The sequence below is a fragment of the Cricetulus griseus genome, chromosome 9 (assembly GCF_003668045.3).
Source record: "Cricetulus griseus strain 17A/GY chromosome 9, alternate assembly CriGri-PICRH-1.0, whole genome shotgun sequence".
NCBI lineage: Eukaryota > Metazoa > Chordata > Mammalia > Rodentia > Cricetidae > Cricetulus > Cricetulus griseus.
The window spans coordinates 4,661,372-4,679,481 of record NC_048602.1 but is presented as its reverse complement, the minus strand read 5'-3'; the positions used below and the strand labels follow the sequence as shown (position 1 = coordinate 4,679,481).

General features: G+C 57.0%; 1 protein-coding gene across 1 annotated transcript; it reads right to left on the bottom strand.

The window, feature by feature from the left end:
• Positions 1–6,685: 6,685 nt before the first annotated feature.
• On the bottom strand, positions 6,686–15,273 carry Scn1b (sodium voltage-gated channel beta subunit 1). The gene is made up of 5 exons (XM_035449537.1): positions 15,234–15,273; positions 13,629–13,795; positions 11,984–12,224; positions 7,191–7,332; positions 6,686–6,837 (listed from the first exon to the last, which is right to left on the bottom strand). Exons 1-5 carry the CDS (start codon positions 15,271–15,273, stop codon positions 6,771–6,773), a joined length of 657 nt encoding a protein of 218 aa, XP_035305428.1. The 3' UTR covers positions 6,686–6,770.
• Positions 15,274–18,110: the final 2,837 nt, after the last annotated feature.

The window sequence follows — 18,110 nt, the reverse complement described above, 5'->3', positions numbered from 1 at the left end:
GTTTATAAGGCATTATTGCTGTGTGACCATGGGCAACTGTCACTGTCTCTCCGAATCTCAGTGTAGGACAGAACTCCACTCCATCTGTCTCTTAAGCACTGTAGGGTTTGGCATCAGTGGGCCATCTGACAGAAAATGGGGAGACTGTTCAGGAAGAGATTATCTAAGACCTTCAAAGAGAGATACCAAGGTCCAGAGCTGGGCATTGAAGGAAGTGCATAGGTTTTCAGACTGGCAGGCAAGACTGCACACGCTCTGTTAGACGTAGCTAATTGGCACGAGCTGGAGGAAGGCCGTGGGAGGCCGGTAGCCCAGAGAGAACAGGGCTTTCTCAGGGTAACCGAGATCCTATAGACTGAACGCAACTGCCAAGAAAGCCTTCCGTGGACCCCCAACTTGAGTGAGGCCTCTGCAAAGTACTCTCGAGGCTGCAAGAGCCCCAGCCCTCACACCCAGGTCCCTGGTAGCATGGCTAATGCTCACAGTACGAAATCAGCTCTAGGAAGAGAACAGGAAGTGGTTCAGGATCTTGCCAGGGCAGTTCCTGGTAGTGGTTTAAGACGAGGTGTTGTTTACAGAGGAAAAGAGCTCAATAGTGTGTGAGAACTGGGCAAGCCCGCCATGCCAGCACTGACCTCCACACTGGGCCCCCTGCAGCCTCTCTACACACCTACCCCTTTGTATCCACCACATCCGTGCTGGCCCGTGTCTTTCAAAGCCTGTCTGCCCCTCCTCATCGCCCTCATCCCAGGCCTTCCTCCCCTCCACACAGCAGCCCTGTCTCATCACCCTCATCCCAGGCCCTCCTCCCTCCACACAGCAGCCCTGTCTCATCATCCTCATCCCAGGCCCTCCTCCCCTCCACACAGCAGCCCTGTCTCATCACCCTCATCCCAGGCCCTCCTCCCTCCACACAGCAGCCCTGTCTCATCACCCTCATCCCAGGCCCTCCTCCCCTCCACACAGCAGCCCTGTCTCATCACCCTCATCCCAGGCCCTCCTCCCCTCCACACAGCAGCCCTGTCTCATCACCCTCATCCCAGGCCCTCCTCCCTCCACACAGCAGCGCTGTCTCATCACCCTCATCCCAGGCCCTCCTCCCTCCACACAGCAGCCCTGTCTCATCACCCTCATCCCAGGCCCTCCTCCCTCCACACAGCAGCCCTGTCTCATCACCCTCATCCCAGGCCCTCCTCCCCTCCACACAGCAGCCCTGTCTCATCACCCTCATCCCAGGCCCTCCTCCCCTCCACACAGCAGCCCTGTCTCATCACCCTCATCCCAGGCCCTCCTTTCACTGCTGACCACTTCCTTCCTGCTCCGGGTTGCCAGTTCCAAGCCCCCACATACATGTGTGTGCATAGCACCTCACTGCCTCATCTCCTGAGAACTGTAAACGTGAACCCAAACTGTCCCTTCTCTATCCAGAACATTCCCCTGGGCCTCCCTGGTGTCCTGGACCCAGCATCTGAATAAGCCTGACTTTTAGAGTCCAGAGTCCTGAATGTAGTAGGTCTCTTCAAATCCTCAGGCAGACAATGGTCATTACCAAAGATCTAAGAGAACTTTCACAGGGTGTCCTAACCATGGACCTCACAGAGGGCTCATTAGAAGCCTGTCATCCCATTTTTCAGGAGGCTGAAACAGAGGAATTATTAAATTTGAGGCCAGCCTGGGCTGCATAGTGAGACTAAGTGTCAAAACAAAAAGAAAAGAAACAAAAGACTAAGGGCATGGCTCAGTGGGAGAGCCCCTGCCTAGGATCCCCCAGGGAGGGGCTGGGGGCGTGGCTCAGCTGTAGAGCCCCTGCCTAGAATCCCCCAGTGAGGGGCTGGGGGGCGTGACTCAGTGGTAGAGCCCCTGCCTCGAATCCCCCAGTGAGGGGCTGGGGGTGACTCAGTGGTAGAGCCCCTGCCTAGAATCCCCCAGTGAGGGGCTGGGGGCGTGGCTCAGTGGTAGAGCCCCTGCCTAGAATCCCCCAGTGAGGGACTGGGGGCGTGGCTCAGCTGTAGAGCCCCTGCCTAGAATCCCCCAGTGAGGGGCTGGGGGTGTGGCTCAGTGGGAGAGCCCCTGCCTAGAATCCCCCAGTGAGGGGCTGGGGGGGCATGGCTCAGTGGTAGAGCCCCTGCCTAGAATCCCCCAGTGAGGGTGGGGGTGTGATTCAGTGGTAGAGCCCCTGCCTAAAATCCCCCAGTGAGGGGCTGGGGGGCGTGGCTCAGTGGTAGAGCCCCTGCCTAGCACTGATCCGGCCCTAGGTTCAAGCTTCAGTACCATAAAGAAATTCCTTCCTTCCTTCCTTCCTTCCTTCCTTCCTTCCTTCTTTCCTTCCTCCCTCCTTCCCTCCCTCCCTCCCTCCCTCCCTCCTTCCCTCCCTCCCTCCTTCCCTCCCCTCCCTCTCTCCCTCTTCCCCAGTCATCTTTTGACTTGCATCTCACACAGGGCTCCTTCTAATTCCAGGGCCCCGTGGCAGTGCTGGAAGCCTGGAGCACACTTCCACGGCCATCCCAGCCTCATAAACACCAGCAGCGGCCGCTGCAGAGGGCCTCGGGATCACTTGCTTCACTGTCCTTCGAATCCCTTCAATCCAGGCCACAGTTAAAGAGGATGGAGCTGTCAATCCTTCACCTTTCCCAGCGCTGCCCTCCCAGAGCACAGCAAGCTGCCTGGGGATGCAGGGAACAAGCCCTGTGTGTCCCCTTTGCAGTCAACCCCAGCACTCTCCATCCAGGCATTCTCTCCTTTTCCCCGTAGGCCCTAATACTGCTCTCCGGTCACCTCCAGGAAAGAAATGGTCCCAAAGAGGCCAGGCTCTGTCACCCACCTGATCACTTTGTACAAAGCGAAGGGGAGCCTGGGTTCACAGCGGGGACCACTGCCCGCCTGGAATCTGAGGCCAGACACCTGTGCTTTTCACCGGGCCCTCGTGTTTACTGTTCCCTACCTAGTGTCAGTGAAGCCCACACAGCTACCATCTATCTCCATTTCACAGAGGAGACAGACGCCCAGAGAGGACATGGCATGTCCAGGGCTACACAGCTGAACTCAGCTAGCCTGGCTCACACAAGACAGCCAGGGTTGGGGTAGGGGAGGGTGGCAAGGGTAGGGGGAAGGCCGCCCCGACTGGCATCTCCATCTAGTCTCCAAATACAAAGTAGCAAGAGAGGCTGGCTTCCAGCGTGTCTAGGTCACCCCTTGGTTGGCTTTTCTGCCTGTCTCCTCTCTACCCATTGAGGTCAAGTCCAAAGTCCCCCTTTTGCTCTTTTGTCCACAAAGCTGGGGGGTAGAGGGAAGGCCTGCAGCTGTGGGGGGTCTTGGATTCTTGGGTCCCTGGGTTCTCACCGTGACCGACCTCCTTCAGAACACCTCTGGGTTAGGACACCTGTCTCATGCCCCGAGTCCCAAGCTATTGACTATGTGTTCCACGACCCCTGCCACCTGGTGGAGGGGGTTCTTATCTGTCCATACTTGACTTCAGGGAAGAGCGGACCGAAGCCCAGAGATGTGACGCTACTTGCCCAAGATCACACAGCAAAAGCCAGCAGAATCAGCCTGGCTGGCTCTCCACCCTTAACCGAGATGGCAACAAAAGCAGCGCCCACCAGCAACCCCCACCTCAGCCCCCAGAAGACGACACATGCCATCGTTTGGCTGAGAAATCCCTGGGACATGAGGGGAAACTAAGGCACCAGGAATGTCCTATGGGGTGGCGGGGAGACAGCCACACAGAAGATTGGCTAATAGTTAATCAGATGGACCGGGACTCTGGCGCGGGGGTGGTCTTGAGTCTGACAGGGAGACCCCAAGACAGAGGGCAGGGTACAGGCTGGGAGACAGACCAGGAGACGGTGCTAGGTAGGGCCGAAGCTGGGGTTCAGGGACAGGGGGACTCACCCTCTTTCTTCGCCATGTCAGGGACTCTTGTTAATGATTCCCAGGTTGACCTGTTGGGCTGGGGCGGAACCTAGGGAGAGGAACAAGGAGGCACGGCCTGGGGGAGCCTGGCTTGGCTCTGTCCTGGCGCCCCCAGTCCCAGGCGCTCATCCAGGGAGCAGCTGGCCCTGAGCTGGGGACAGGGCGTGAAAGGGCAGAAGTTTTGCTGGGGTCAGTGGTGGCAATGTGTGACAGGCCACCAGGGGGACACCTGGAGTGGCCAAGGCAGAGCCTGGCTGGCCGAGGCTGAACTTCCAGGGGACTTGAGGGCTTTGAGGGAGGGAAAAGGCTGGGGAGTCCTCGGATGTCTGAGCTTGCAGGGAAAGCAGGCTGGAGGTGGTCTGCACTCCCCGGGATCCCTGGGCTGGGCTGGTGGGCGTCAGATCGGCGGGGGACAAGGGGCTCCGGGTTCTGGGCCTTACCCTGGGGTCCGCCGGAGATGGTGCAGGCTTGGGGTTAGTCTCCAGGCCTGGGTAGGGGCATGGCGTCCCCACAGGCGCGGGCAGCGCGGGAGGCAGGGGTGGCAGCGGCGGCCAGCAGCGTGGGGCCTGCGGAGCCTGCGGCCTCACCTGAGGAGGAGGGGGCTGGGTGGGAGGCGGGGACGGGGCGGGGAAGGGCGGACCCCAGGACTGGCCGCCACAGAGGCCACCTGGCTAACGGGGCGGGGCCTGCAGGGGTTGAGCCGGGTAGGCTCACACACCAGCCTGGCCTCCCACCTCCGGGGCCACTCAGGTGTGTCCTGTGACAAACTGGGGCTGCTCAGAGACCCGCAGGATGGGATCCCAAACTGGAGGAATGAGCTGCAGAGCTGCGGCTTCCCCGGGTCCAGCGGGCTGGTGGCCGCGCAGCCCTCCATTCGCGCGTCCTTCCACGCGGTCCCCTTCCCTCCTCGGGTCCAGCCCATGCGGCCACCGGCCTCCAGTCCTTCCTGTCCCTAGCGGGGCCCAGCCCCTCCCCCAGCCACTTTCCTACAAGTCACGGGGGCTGGTTTGTTTTGGCAGCGGCTGTGCTGCCTGCCCAGTGACCTCTGGAGCCCGGAAAGTCCTGAAAGGGGGATGGGGGGGCTTGGCCCTGGAAATGTCAACGCCGATTGCCCAGGCCCAGGCCAAGTGGCCGGAAGTGGCTAGACCCAAGTGCATCCAGTCCCACCAGCAGCCGGGTGCCAATGTGCGTCAGACCCCAGACCCGGAGCCAGATAAACACCAGACAACCCAGGAGGCTATCTACACCTGCCCAGTGGCCCTGGCTTGCATTTGAGTCACAACAGCTGTCGCCACACAGCAGGCCACCTCTCCAGCCACAGACCTGAAGCCTCTCTCAGGCAGGGGCCAAATGGCTCTGCCTGGCCAGTGGGCCTGACTCTTGTCTTTGTCGTTGGCCTCCACTCTTCTGCCGCTCTCTCTCAGCTTCTGTCTGTCTGTCTGTCTGTCTATTCCTCTCTCTCTGTTTCTGTCTACCTGTCTCTATCTCTCTCTCTCTGCCTCTGTCCATCCTTCTTGCTCTGTCTCACTGTGATGTCTCTCCCTCTCCATTTCCCCAAAACTTACAGTTATCAGAGCACGCAAGCCTCACAATCCTGCCGTCCAGTTGCCTGTCCGCGCCTGCAGATCCCAAAGCCACCCTCTGGACACTGGTCCTGAATCTTACTCAGTGAAACAAAGACTCCCAGAGTCACATCGTTAACCAAACTCTCAGCACGTCATCAGCCCCTGGCGGTACCCTTAAATGAGGCAGAGGCCCTGAGGCTGGCAAGGAGGATTCCAAGACACTCCAAGGCTTTGGGCCTGGGGCCTGGGGGCCTGGGGGCCTGGGGGCCTGGGGCCTGGGGCCTGGGGCAGGAGCTGAGGATGCTAAATGAGAGAACAGAGACTCGAGTCCAAGAATCTTTATTTCATGAACAAAAACTACTTCTGTAAAGAGAGAGGAGGCCGAAGAGGCCCTTCCCGGGAGACCACAATTGAAGGCTGGTGAGAGAGGGAGGGTGGGCCAGGGCTGGGAGGTGTCACAGAGAGGGAACCCCCAGGTCCAGCCGGAGGAAGCGGAGGGGAGATGAGGCCCAGAGCCCCCTTGCCCACGACTGTCCCTGTCCCGGCCCCTCTTGACCCCATCAAGCAGGGCTGGGGCCGGCTGGCCTGGCAGTGCGTGTGGGAGGTGGCCTATGTGCAAATCAGCAAAAAGAAGGGGGCGGGGCCTGCCCCCTCGCCTCACCGCCCCCCTCCCCCAAACAGGCAGCAAAAGCAGGGTGGGGCGGCCATATTGCTTCACCCATCATGCATGGTGGGAGGGTGGGCAGGAGGCGGTGGGTGAGGTGGGATCAGTCCCTGCCCGCTCCCACCCAGGTGGCTGGCTCCTCTGCAGGACTGTGAGGCTGGGGAGACCGATGGGCTGACCCCCATTGCCGGGGGAGGGCCCCCATCAGGAGCTGACCCCCACTGCCAGGGGAGGGCCCCCATCAGGAGCTGACCCCCACTGCCAGGGGAGGGCCCCCATCAGGGGCTGACCCCCACTGCCAGGGGAGGGCCCCCATCAGGGGCTGACCCCCACTGCCAGGGGAGGGCCCCCATCAGGGGCTGACCCCCACAGCCAGGGGAGGGCCCCCATCAGGGGCTGACCCCCACAACCAGGGGAGGGCCCCCATCAGGAGCTGACCCCCACTGCCAGGGGAGGGTACCCATCAGGAGCTGACCCCCACTGCCAGGGGAGGGCCCCCATCAGGGCTGGCTCTTCCTTGAGGTGAAGCCCAGGGCCTGCAGGATAAGAAGTAGAGGCTTGGAGAGCAGGTCCCTGAACCCTCCTGGATGGCAATGCCCAGACCAGTCAGTCCATCAGCCTTACCAGCGCTATTCAGCCACCTGGACACCTGTACAGTTCTCTTTGCTCTCGGATGTAATGGCCAGGTATTCCGAGCTGTTCAGGGAAAGCAAGGCAGACAGTGACCCCTGGAGCCAACCCTAAACAGAATGCCTCAGGCATGCAGGCATACTGAGACTAGAGAGACGGCCATGGGCTGGGCTGGGCTGGGACCCCCCTGAGTGTGAATGAGGGGCCTCTCTGGAACCATAGGGCACCTCTGTGCTATTCAGGAATCTCTGGAGGCAACCAGAAGACTTGGGTTGGAATCCTGACTTTGCTGCCTGGTAGTCTCCGGGTTTCTGTTTTCCTCATCTGCAAGCAACTACTCCATTGGTCTCTGACACAGATGCTCTGAGTGACAGACGGCACCTTGGTGGCCTCAGCCCAACCTCACCAGCCCCACTCACGCGTTCTCTTGTGCAGCAGCTTCCGTGGCAGCGGCAATCTTCTTGTAGCAGTACACCATCTCCGCCACGAGCCATATGGTCAACACCACAATAAGGACATACATCATGATCTCTGACACAATGGACGCCATGTCTCTGTTGGCTGCAGGGGCCGGGCAGGGTTTAAGGGAGTGGCAGAGGCTCCAGCTCCAGGAGGCAAAACAGCCCCAGGGAGCGACATGCTTGCCGTATAAACTCAGGCAAGTGGTTCAACCTCTCTGAGCCCGGCCGCCAACAAGGTAATTGTGTTGGTTTCTAGAGGCATTACAGTTACTTTGGAAGTCACGAGGTGCTTGGACAGGCCTAGGGATATATGTCAACCAGCCTTCCTGTGGCATTGGTGACAAACTGGAGGATGCGCACGACGTGCCGACAGACTGTAACTCTGCAAATCGAAAGCCTGGGGTCCAGATCTCAACTCTGCCAGCTGTGTGACCTTGAAAAAGTGACTAAGTCTCTCTGGGCCTCTGATACCTCCAACAGCAAACAAACAAACAAAAGACCAGTTTCTTAGGACAGTGTTTAGCCTGTCAACAAGTCTCAACAGGCATTCTTATTACTGTTGTAATTGGGGCCACTCTGGGTCTATTGTTGGGTTTGAACTGGCATTGTTTTTTTTTCTTTCTTTCTTTCTTTCTTTCTTTCTTTCTTTCTTTCTTTCTTTCTTTCTTTCTTTCTTTGAGACAGGGTTTCTCTGCATAGCCCTGGATGTCCTGGAACTGGCTCTGTAGACCAGGCTGGCCTCAAACTCACAGAGATCGGCCTGCCTCTGCCTCCCGAGTGCTGGGGTTAAAGGTGTGGTAGCACCTGTCTCTGGCTTTGCTTTTTATTAGCTGTGTAACCTCAGGCAAGAGTCCCCCTCTCAGTGCCCCCCTGTCAGATGACAGAAACACTCAAGAGTCGCTGGTCAAAGACAACATAAAAAACATGGAGCAAGCAGGGCAGCCAGTGTTGCTCAGAACTGGCTGTTTTCGGGAAAGCCTCTTGCTTTCGGCAGTGCCCGCCTGCTTTTCCAGCTTTCTTTCATGGAGCCTAAATTTAAACCGTAAAGGGAGTGTGTCCAGCCAGGGGACTGGAAGGGAAGGACACTTTGGCACATGTCCTCAACCGGATTTGGCTGGTGTCCACCCTACATCCCTGGCCCCCTTGGTAGCCCGGATCTCAACCCCCCCTGCCCCGCCCCACCCCTGCTGGCCTTTGAGGTCTTCCTCTCCTTCAAGACTTATGTTTGCCACCCTGCCTGGACACTGTTGCTGTTTCTGGGTCAGAGGGAGGGAGGACAGGGTGCAGGGCTGGATGCTCCTCCATTTGTTCGTTCATTCATTCACTAATTCATCAGGCATTACCCATGCCGGGAGTGACCCCTCTCTACCTGACTCTGCTAAATTCTCTTTGTTTGAGACAGGGACTCCCTAATGTAGCCTAAGCCAGCCTCGAACTCATAATCTCATGCCTCTGCATTCCAAATGCTGAGAGTTAAGGCATGCTAGGATCACATTCCATTTGGTTATCGTTTTTTAATCTACAGCCCGTTTTCCAGAAAAGGACTCCAAGGCTCAGAGGCAGCCTGGTGCTGAGCCAGAGACGCACAGCCAAGTTGGGCTCAGAGCTAGGGCTCAGCCCCAAGCCTAACTAACTGTTCAGAGTGCACAGTCCTGTGCCAAGGCGAGCCCTGTATCCGCTGGTGAATACCCAGGCCATCTTCAAGTCATAGGGGATCTCAGGAGGCAGAACTGTGGGCGTCCTCACGTTACAGGTGAGCTGAGGCCGAGGCAGAGACCATCTGGTCACACGGAGCGGCAGTGGCTCCTTCTGGGTGGCTCTTTGAACAGCCCCATCTTTCCTGAGGACTGAACCCAGACAGAGCCTTATACTTGATGGGTGAGAGCTCTACCACTGAGCCACGCGTCTTCTTTCATTTTGTGGTGGGGTCTTGCCATGCTCCCCAGGCCAGCCTTGAACTCTCTCTACAGCCCAGGCTTCTATCTCAGCCTCAGCAGGGACGGACGACAGGCCAGGGAGTCCACACCAGGCCTTTGCCTTCTTAAGACACCGGGAATCCTCTAAGACTGCCTGTGGGCCCACACAGCAGCCTTTCTGGTCCTCCCGAGGGTGTTACTGTGTTCTCGGTGGTACCCAGCTACACCCTGACACCATCCACACCCTTCACCCATCACTCTGTTTTTTGGATGTGACTCCGTGCGTGTATAGGAGCTACCAATGGGTGATGCCAGGAACACAGCAAGACAGAGAATGAGAATAACAACCAGACCCGGTAGAAGCAGGCAAGATGCTCACACCTCTAGTCCCCTCACCTGGGAGGCTGAGGCAGGAGTCTCAACCCAGCCTGGGCTACAGAGGGTGAGTCTGCATCAAAAAGCCAAAAAATTGCAGAGTGCTTGCCTAGCATGCCGGAAGCCTTGGGTTTGTGCCCCAACACTCAGTAAAACCCACAAAGTGGCACACACATGTTATCCCAGCATGTGGGAGGTACAGAAAGGAGAATCAGGAGTTCGAGGTCACCCTTGGCTATTTAGCAAGTTGGACAGTAGCCTGGGTAACGTTAGACCTGTCTTTAAAAGCCCTGAAAGAATATAAATAAAAAATAAAACATGGCCAGGCGTTGGTGGCGCACACTTTTAATCCCAGTACTCGGGAGCAGAGGCAGGCCGATCTCTGTGAGTTCAAGGCCAGCCTGGTCTCCAGAGCGAGTGCCAGGATAGGATCCAAAACTACACAGAGAAACCTTGTATTGAAAATAAATAAATAAATAAATAAATAATGAAAAAAAAAAAAAAAACAACCATGGCCAGCTGGGGGTGGTGGCTCACACCTTTAATCCCAGCACTCAGGAGGCAGAGGCAGGCAGAGCTCTGAGTTCAAGGCCAGCCTGCTCTACAGAGTGAGTTCCAGGGCAGCCAGGGTTACACAGGGAAACCCTGTGCCTGGGAAAACAACACACATTAAGTTTTTCAGGTATGGTGACTCACACCTATAATCCCAGCACTCAGGAGGCCGAGACAAGAGAATTTGAGTGGGAATATGAATCCAAGGTTAGCCTGGGCTACACAGTGGATAACGTGTCTCAAAACAAGCATGTAAGTAAGTAAATACCAAAAAATAATACAATATACTGTGGCCACTGAGATGGCTCAGCAGGTTGAGGACTTGCTGCCAAGCCTGACAGCCTGAGTTTGATCCAGAGGGTCCACATGGTGGAAGGAGAGAGACCTGACTTCCTCACGTTGGCCTCTGACCTCCATGTGTGCACCACGCCACACACGTGCCATTTTGCCTCCCACAACGAAGAAATAAAAAAAAATAATAAAAAATTAAAAGCAGCAGGTACTAGCGTAGAAAATGCTAGAACATGCTAGATTCTTCTGGAAGCATGAACTCAACAGAAAGGGCTCTGTGTTCTGAACACAGCGCGGTGCAGGCTCCAGGAGTTAAGACAGGGCAGAGAAAGCCGGTAAGGGTCAAGCTTTACAATGGGTGTGGCCTGTGCAAGGGCCCCCATGAGATGACAGCGCTCTCCTGCTTCCCCCTCAGAAGCTGGGGTTTGTGAGGCCTGGCTTCGAGGTGGCCTTGGCTCTACAGAACCCTGTTCACGCAGTTAAAACTCCATTTTCTGTGCCCAGCGCCCACCACACACCCAGCATGGTGACGCCCTGGTGCCTCCCTCGGACGCGCCTCTCACTTGCCTTCTGTACCACTTTGGTGAGAAACATCAAAAAGCTAATTATAAAAAGGATCCTGCAGGCTCTGGCTGATGGAACACGGATGCACGCGAGAAGCCTTCTGGGCCTGGGGGTTGTTAACTCAGGCAGGGCTGGGTTCCCATCCGTGACTCAGTCAGGTGACTTGGTCTAAGGATCTCACCCTCCTGAGCCTTGGGGTCCACAGATTGGGGGTGGTGAAGCCACTCCCTTAGATGCTGGTGGGAGGTTGCAGCAGGGGCTTTTTAAGAAGCCAGAAGGTCAAGGCACCAAGTCAGGAAGATGTGACATGCTCACCGGCCCACAGGCACCCACTTCCCAGAGTCCTTCACTGCCTCTAGGCTTGGAATAGCTTCCTGCCTTTCTAAGAAAATAGGACACAGAACTCTGGAAAATTCCAATCAATGCTGATGAGAAGATGGTCTATCCCAGAACAGTGGAACACATCTTTAGTCCCAGCACTTGGGAGGCAGAGGCAGGCAGACCTCTGAGTTCAAGGCCAGCCTGATCTACAGAGTGAGTTCCAGGACATTCATAGCTACACAGAGAAACACTGTCTCAAAACAAAAAAAAAAAAAAAAAAAAAAAAAAAAAAGGAGTTGGAGGGTAGCCTGGGCTACAAAGCAAAACCTGCCTCAAAACTAAAAAATAAGATGGTTTGAGGAAGAGGCCCAAAGCAGCTAAATTCACTCAGAAACACCACAGATCGCTAATAAGGCCCCAGGCCCTCCTCTGTGTGACCTCACCTGAGAGATGCTCTAAGCCATAAACAACAGTTTCTCTGGTCCCTAGGGACAATCCTGGGGCTCAGAGATAGGAAGACACCTGTCAGAGGTCACACAGCATGAGTGAAGCCTGATGCACACTATTTGTGGGGGGAAAGGCCTGCTCTGACAGCGCTGAAGCTCCAGAGCCGAGAAGGGGGTGCCCTTCCCCCTATGGCTGTGAGCGGGACTCTGTGTGGCACCAGCCTGTCCCCTTCTTTCCATCTGTCCCTCCATCTGGCTTGCCGGAGGGTGACAGGGCTCCACTTACCCTTGTCCACCACCTCCAGGTGGATCTTCTTGACGACGCTGGTGTTGTGCTCGTAATTATCAAAGAAAAGAAGACGGTAGACGTGGCACTCGTAGTCGCCAGAGTGGTTGTAGGTGACATTGGTGATGAAGATGGACAGGTCCTGCAGATCCTTCGTGCCCCGGCTGCCGTTCCACACCACACGGCCCTCAAAGCGCTCGTCTTCCTCCAGCTGCAGCACCTCATTCTCATAGCGTAGGATCTTGGGGTGGTTAGTGATGGGGGGTATATAAGTCACGGTCTGGGCCTGTCTTCCACAAGTGTGACCCCCATGCCGTCCCCATCCTGATCCTCCCAAGGACAGATGGTGCGTAGGCGGGATCAGCACCTTTTGTTTTCTTCTTTTTTTGTGGTTCTGGTATTGTAACCTTTGCACATGTTAGGCAAGTACTCTATCACTGAGCCACACCCCCAGCCCCTCACTGGGGGATTCTAGGCAGGGGCTCTACCACTGAGCCACACCCCCAGCCCCTCACTGGGGGATTCTAGGCAGGGGCTCTATCACTGAGCCACACCCCAGCCCCTCACTGGGGGATTCTAGGCAGGACTTTTAGCACTGAGCTACACCCCAAGGACTCACAAGTAGATTTTAGGTGGGGGGGTGCTAATTCTGAGCCACACTCCCAGCCCTTCACCGTTGAGTTTTTGGCAAGGACTCTATTGCCAAACCCTGCCCCAGTTCCTTACTGGTGGGTTTCAGGCAAGTGCTGTCTCACTGAACTATGTCCCCAGCCCCAAGCTCAGGCATCTTGACTTTGTGCAGGGAAGGGTCAAGGAGGTTGAGATCTCACCTGAGATCATGACGGCCCCTGACTGTCCTAGCCCGGAGACACACAGATACACACACAATCCCAGAGTCTGAAGCTCCCCCTGGCCTCTGCAGCCCCGTTTCTCTACACTCCTCTCCCAGCCGCATACACATTTCAAAATATACACAGTGTAAAGCTCTTTGATTTCGCTCTGTGACTGCCCAAGACATTTTTTGCTGTTGCCACATAATCCCAATGACATTTCTTTCTCTACCCACCATATGCCAGCTGTATCAACTCATTCAAGCCTCATGCAGACCTAGGGGGGTGAAGCCAGTGAGAGGGCTTTAGCAGGTAAAGGTGTTTGCCACCACACTGATAGCCTGAGTTCCATCCTTAGGACCCATGTGTTAGTATGAGAGAATGCTCTCCCACAACTTGTGCGCGCACACACACACACACACACACACACACACACACACACACACACACACACGCATGCACGCACGCGCGCAAGTTTTTAAAATGTGGGGCAGAGACCACGGCCCCTCACTGTGACCCATGCTCAGTGACTTGCCTAAGGTGATCCATAGTCTTCGGAGTGGGAATTTAAATCCAGGTCACCTACCACACCACATCATCATCAGTAAAGCACTCATGCAAACCAAGTGCATGCCTGTAATCCCAGCACTGGAGAAGCTGAGGCAGGAGGATTGCCAAGAGTGAGAGCCCAGACTGAGCTACTTAGCAAAAGCACTAAAAGCAATACGGAAAAGCAAGCGAGCAAACAGCCTTGAGATCCAGCACTGCTGGCTCCATCCCCTGGTTGTCAGCCCAGCCCAGGCACCCACACACACCTTGACAAATTCCTCTGTCCCCTTCTGGCGGAAGGTCCACTCCGTGAAGGTCTCGGCACTGGTCTCACTGCGACGCTTACAGGAGATGCACAGAATTTTGAAGGTCATCCCATACACGGCCTCCGTCTCGGAGTCCACCTCCACGCAGCCCCCCCAGGCTGACGACACTGCGGGCACAGTGGGCTCAAGTCAGGGAGGCACCTGCCACCCGAGGCAACGCCGGGCTCACTGCCCCACAGAAACCATCTGTTCCCTTTTCACCATTTTTACAAATAGCGGAAGCCAAACCCATTCCCGATTCTCACTGGCTGTGTGACCTTGACAAGTCACCCATCCTCTGGGAGCCTCAGTTTCCCCCACCCCTACACCTCTGCCCTTCTCCTGCCTGTTAGGTAGAAGAAACTGTCATCTTTGTTCCTGGTCGTTGCTAGGTAGACTATGCACTCTGGGGGCCCCAGGAAGCAGGGTGTCCTTGTGGTGAGTAACTCCACTGAAGAGCCTGATCCTCAAAAGCCAACAGCTTTCTGTTCAGTGGCTCTAGCATTCCATGTCACTTTCACCACAAAACTGGTCTGCGGAACCAGCCATGGGTGGAGAGATGGGAAGGATGGCTGAGGGGGGTTCACTCCAGCCCTGCTACCTTCTCCCTCTAACCTCTCTGTAATCCGCCCCTTGACGTCTTCACCACCCTGCCCTGTCCCCTTTTCCACAGACTCCCTCGCTTCAAGACCTGCACCCCAAGTTAAAAGTTCTTTCCTGCCTTTGGGGGGGGGGTCGTTGCTTCACCATTGGGTCCAGGCCCTTGGGTCCCTCCTTCACCACTCGCTAGCTGATAAGTCTCCGATTCCAGCTCTGGGCCTCTTCCTGGTCCTCCAGCCCCCTGATCTCTTAGTCTTCAAGGCTTGCGATTCGCCGTCCTTGTTGCCTCCCCCGGATTTATTCCTCCTAGGAGTGTCTGAAGGTCCCAGCACCGCCGTGCCCCTCACTCTGTCTTCCCACTCTTGGATGTCTTGCCGTTACTATTACTGTTACTGTTTTAAACTCCCACCGGGCAGGCATTCTGCCCCCGGGACTGCCTCTCCAGCTCCATGCTCTCTCGGGCTCTCCAGATCTTTCCACCTCTCTCAAGTTTCGCTGCCCCTGGCTCCAGCTCGGCTCTTAACTCTCTCGCTCCAGTGTCCCTGTCTGCCTCAGTCTCTCGGTTTATTTCCACGTCCAGGGCATGCCTGGAGCTTTCCCCTCGGTATCCATCCCTCCGGGTTTGTCTCTCTGGGCCCCAGTTCCCGGGCGCCGCCTTCCCCCACCCCTCACGCGGCTGTGGGTGTCACATTGCAGCCTGCGGGGCTCTGCAAGCAGCTGACTCCGCGTCTTCTCGCCCCCGGCCCGGCCCGGCGCCCGCAGACCCACCTCCGTGCCAAGTGTCTTCCCCCCAGCCCCCCCGAGGATCGCCTGCATCTCCAGGATCCTCCTGGGTCTCCCGGGGTCCCGCGACCCCAGCGACCCGGCACCGCGCACAACTTCCCAGGCAGGGACTTGCCGAGCTCGGGCCACGCGGGCCGGGGGTGTCCCGAGCGTTGGTGGCGCGTGTCCCCCAGTAACACTCACCCAGCGCCGCGCCCACCACGAGGGCCAGCAGCGTCCCCATGGCCGCGCAGGGCGGCGGGTGCGCAGAGCGCGGCGACAGGCGTTGGGGCCCGAAGGCGACTGGCCCGGGCGCGGGCGCGGCAGCTGCGGCTGGGGGGGCGCGCCCCCCCGCTCCGGTTACCGCCGGGGGCCCAGCCCCGGGGCCCGGAGAGCGGGCATCCCCGCCGCGCGGCGGGAGGCTCGGGATGCTGCGAGCGCTCGCGCCACAGGGCGCATCCAGGCTGCGGCGACCCCTGCCTGGCTCCGGACGCAGCTCGGGAGCTCGCGGTCGGGCTCCCGGCGCTGGGGCGCGGACCGAGGGCTCCTGCGCACTGCAGCGGCGGCCCGGGAGGGAGGAGGGAGCCGGAGGAGGGAGGAGGGAGGAGGGAGCGGGAGGGGGCGGGATGAATCACCGCGGGGGGAGGGCGCGGCCGCCCAGCCTTTGCCGCAGCGGCCCGGGAGGCGCCGGGGCACCGGCCTCTCCGGTGGCTCCTTGGCTTCTGCGCACCCGATGAGTGGCCTGGGTCACTCCGACTTCGCCAGATTCTTTGGGATGGAGGGACCCTATCCTGTCCTCTTTCTCCCTCTTCCGAGAAAGGTCGTCTCTAGATACACGAGAGGACAGTTTGGGGGACCAGGCTCCGCTTTCCTAATTATGGAGGTCAACCTTACTGAGTTCCCGAGGAGATGGGGCTGGGACATCCGAGGGACCTACTTCTGACATCTGAGATCCCTCGGACTGGAGGTCACTGAGCCAGCACCTAAGAGGGCATGGAGAGGTGAAGGGGGTCACGGTAGGGCTATACAGAAACCTCCAAACCGTATCCAAGCCGAAAGGGTACCTTGGTATCCTACCACTCTGGGGGTCGGAGGTGCGCGGGGTTTCAAATGGGCCATTCCCGCGATCCCCCGCTGCGACTCTGACGTCATCTTCCCAGCTCCCCTCCCACGCTACCGTCCACCGGTTCCCCCACCCCCAAGCACAGCTCATCACTGCTTCAAGGCCTTTGCCCTACTTCCTGCCTAGACAACCCCCCACACACACTATCCCCAGGTGATGGAAGGGCTGATTCCCTGTTCTGAAGCCCAGGGCCCCAATGTCACCTTCACAGTATTTTCCGTGCTCATTTGGAGTAATCTGCCTTCCTCCGTAGTTACTGGGCTATCTAGGTTCGTACTTACTTTATCAGAACAGTTGTTGGTACCTAACATTACGGGAGTTTGTTTCGGTTCTTATTATATTTATTTACGCTGTGTGCGCGCGCGCCAGACCACACACCCACACCAAGGCATACATGTGAAGGTCAGAGGATGACTTGGGGGAGCTGGTCCTCATCTTCACTATGTGTGGGCCCTGTGTGTTGAACTTAGGTCATTAGGCCTGGTGGCCAGCACCCTTAACTGCTAAGCCATCTCACCAGCGTCCTTTGTTTTTTAGGGACAAGATCTCACTATGTAGCCCAGGCTAGCTTCTACCTGGTGGTCTTCCTGCTTCCGTGTGCACCACCACACCATGCTGGTTGGTATTCTTTTATGTGACTGGTCTGTTTGCTGCCTGGGCCTTCCCCAGGGTGTGGATACTGTCCTGTGTTCCAACTGGTCCCCTGCACCTTGACCTCTGCTCGGCCCATTTATAGGGCTCTGAACCACCAGGACCAAGGTGGGGGCTCTTGGCAGGGCATGGCTGGCCCAGTCCTAGCTTCCAGTTCTGTTTGGAATAAGGTCCCAGAGAAGCCACAGCGTGGGGCAGGTCCAGGACCAGGACGTAGTGGCAAGTAGCCAGGGACACCAGACACCTTTGCGGTCTCAGCTTTTGCGCCAGCACCTCCTGAGCTGTGAAATTCCTTGTGCAGAAAATAAACCTTCCACAGTTCCAGTGGCCCTGGTGGGAACTGGGAGGAGGCAGCTGGGGAGGATGGGTTTTAGGAGTGGACAGGGGCCACCTCCTCACAGCCCTACAAGACCTGTGTGGTGGAGACAGAGCAGCCTTTTATTCTAGTGAACTTAATTCTTAACGCCAAGCTGTTCTGCCTAATTTGCAGGTGTGAGAAGAGGGAGCTGCCAGATAACACAGCTTTTTGTTACAGCTTTCATCCTATCTTTCCACCCCACAACTTGGCATGTGACCTTCCAAAGATCCTTCTAGATTTGACAGCCTTCCTTCCCTTTGGCCTCAGCCCAGGGTTTGGGGGGCACACAGCTGGGTTCTACCAACCCCACTGATGGTAGCCGAGACGGCGGCCGCTGTGGGTTCTAGGAGGGACAGCAAGCTGTGTATAAGCCTGAAGATCCGGGGCTGGAAAGACGTCTCAGCGGTTAGGAACATTTGCTGCTCTTGCAAAGGACCCAGGTTCGGTTCCCAGCACTCACACGATGGCTTGCAACCACCCAGAACTTGAGTTCCAGGGGAGTCAATGCCCTGTTTTGACCTCTGAGGACACAGTACATCCGTACATGCAGGCAAAACACTCATTCATACACATTAAAAAAGAAACAAATCTAAAACAAAAATTTACATACAGAGATGTCCCAGGGGGGCGGGGTGCCTAGAATCTGCCTTCATGGAGCCTTCAGGAGTAAGAGAATGAAGAGCACAGCTTGGTTCTCACTCGATGCTCCCCACACCAGTTTCTTCTGTGGTAAACAGAATGAGTTTTGGCTTCCTCTCTCCCTTTGTGAGCCACATTCTGAGCCTGGTGGTGCAGTCCTGTCACCCCAGCTCCTCAGGGGGCTGAGGTGGGAACACAACTTCTAGGTCCTACTAGGGCTTTACTGGGTGAGTTCAAGGCCAGCAGGCGACCTAGTGAGACCCTATCTCACAGCAGAAAAGAAATTAGAGATCTAAATATTAAATCTGAC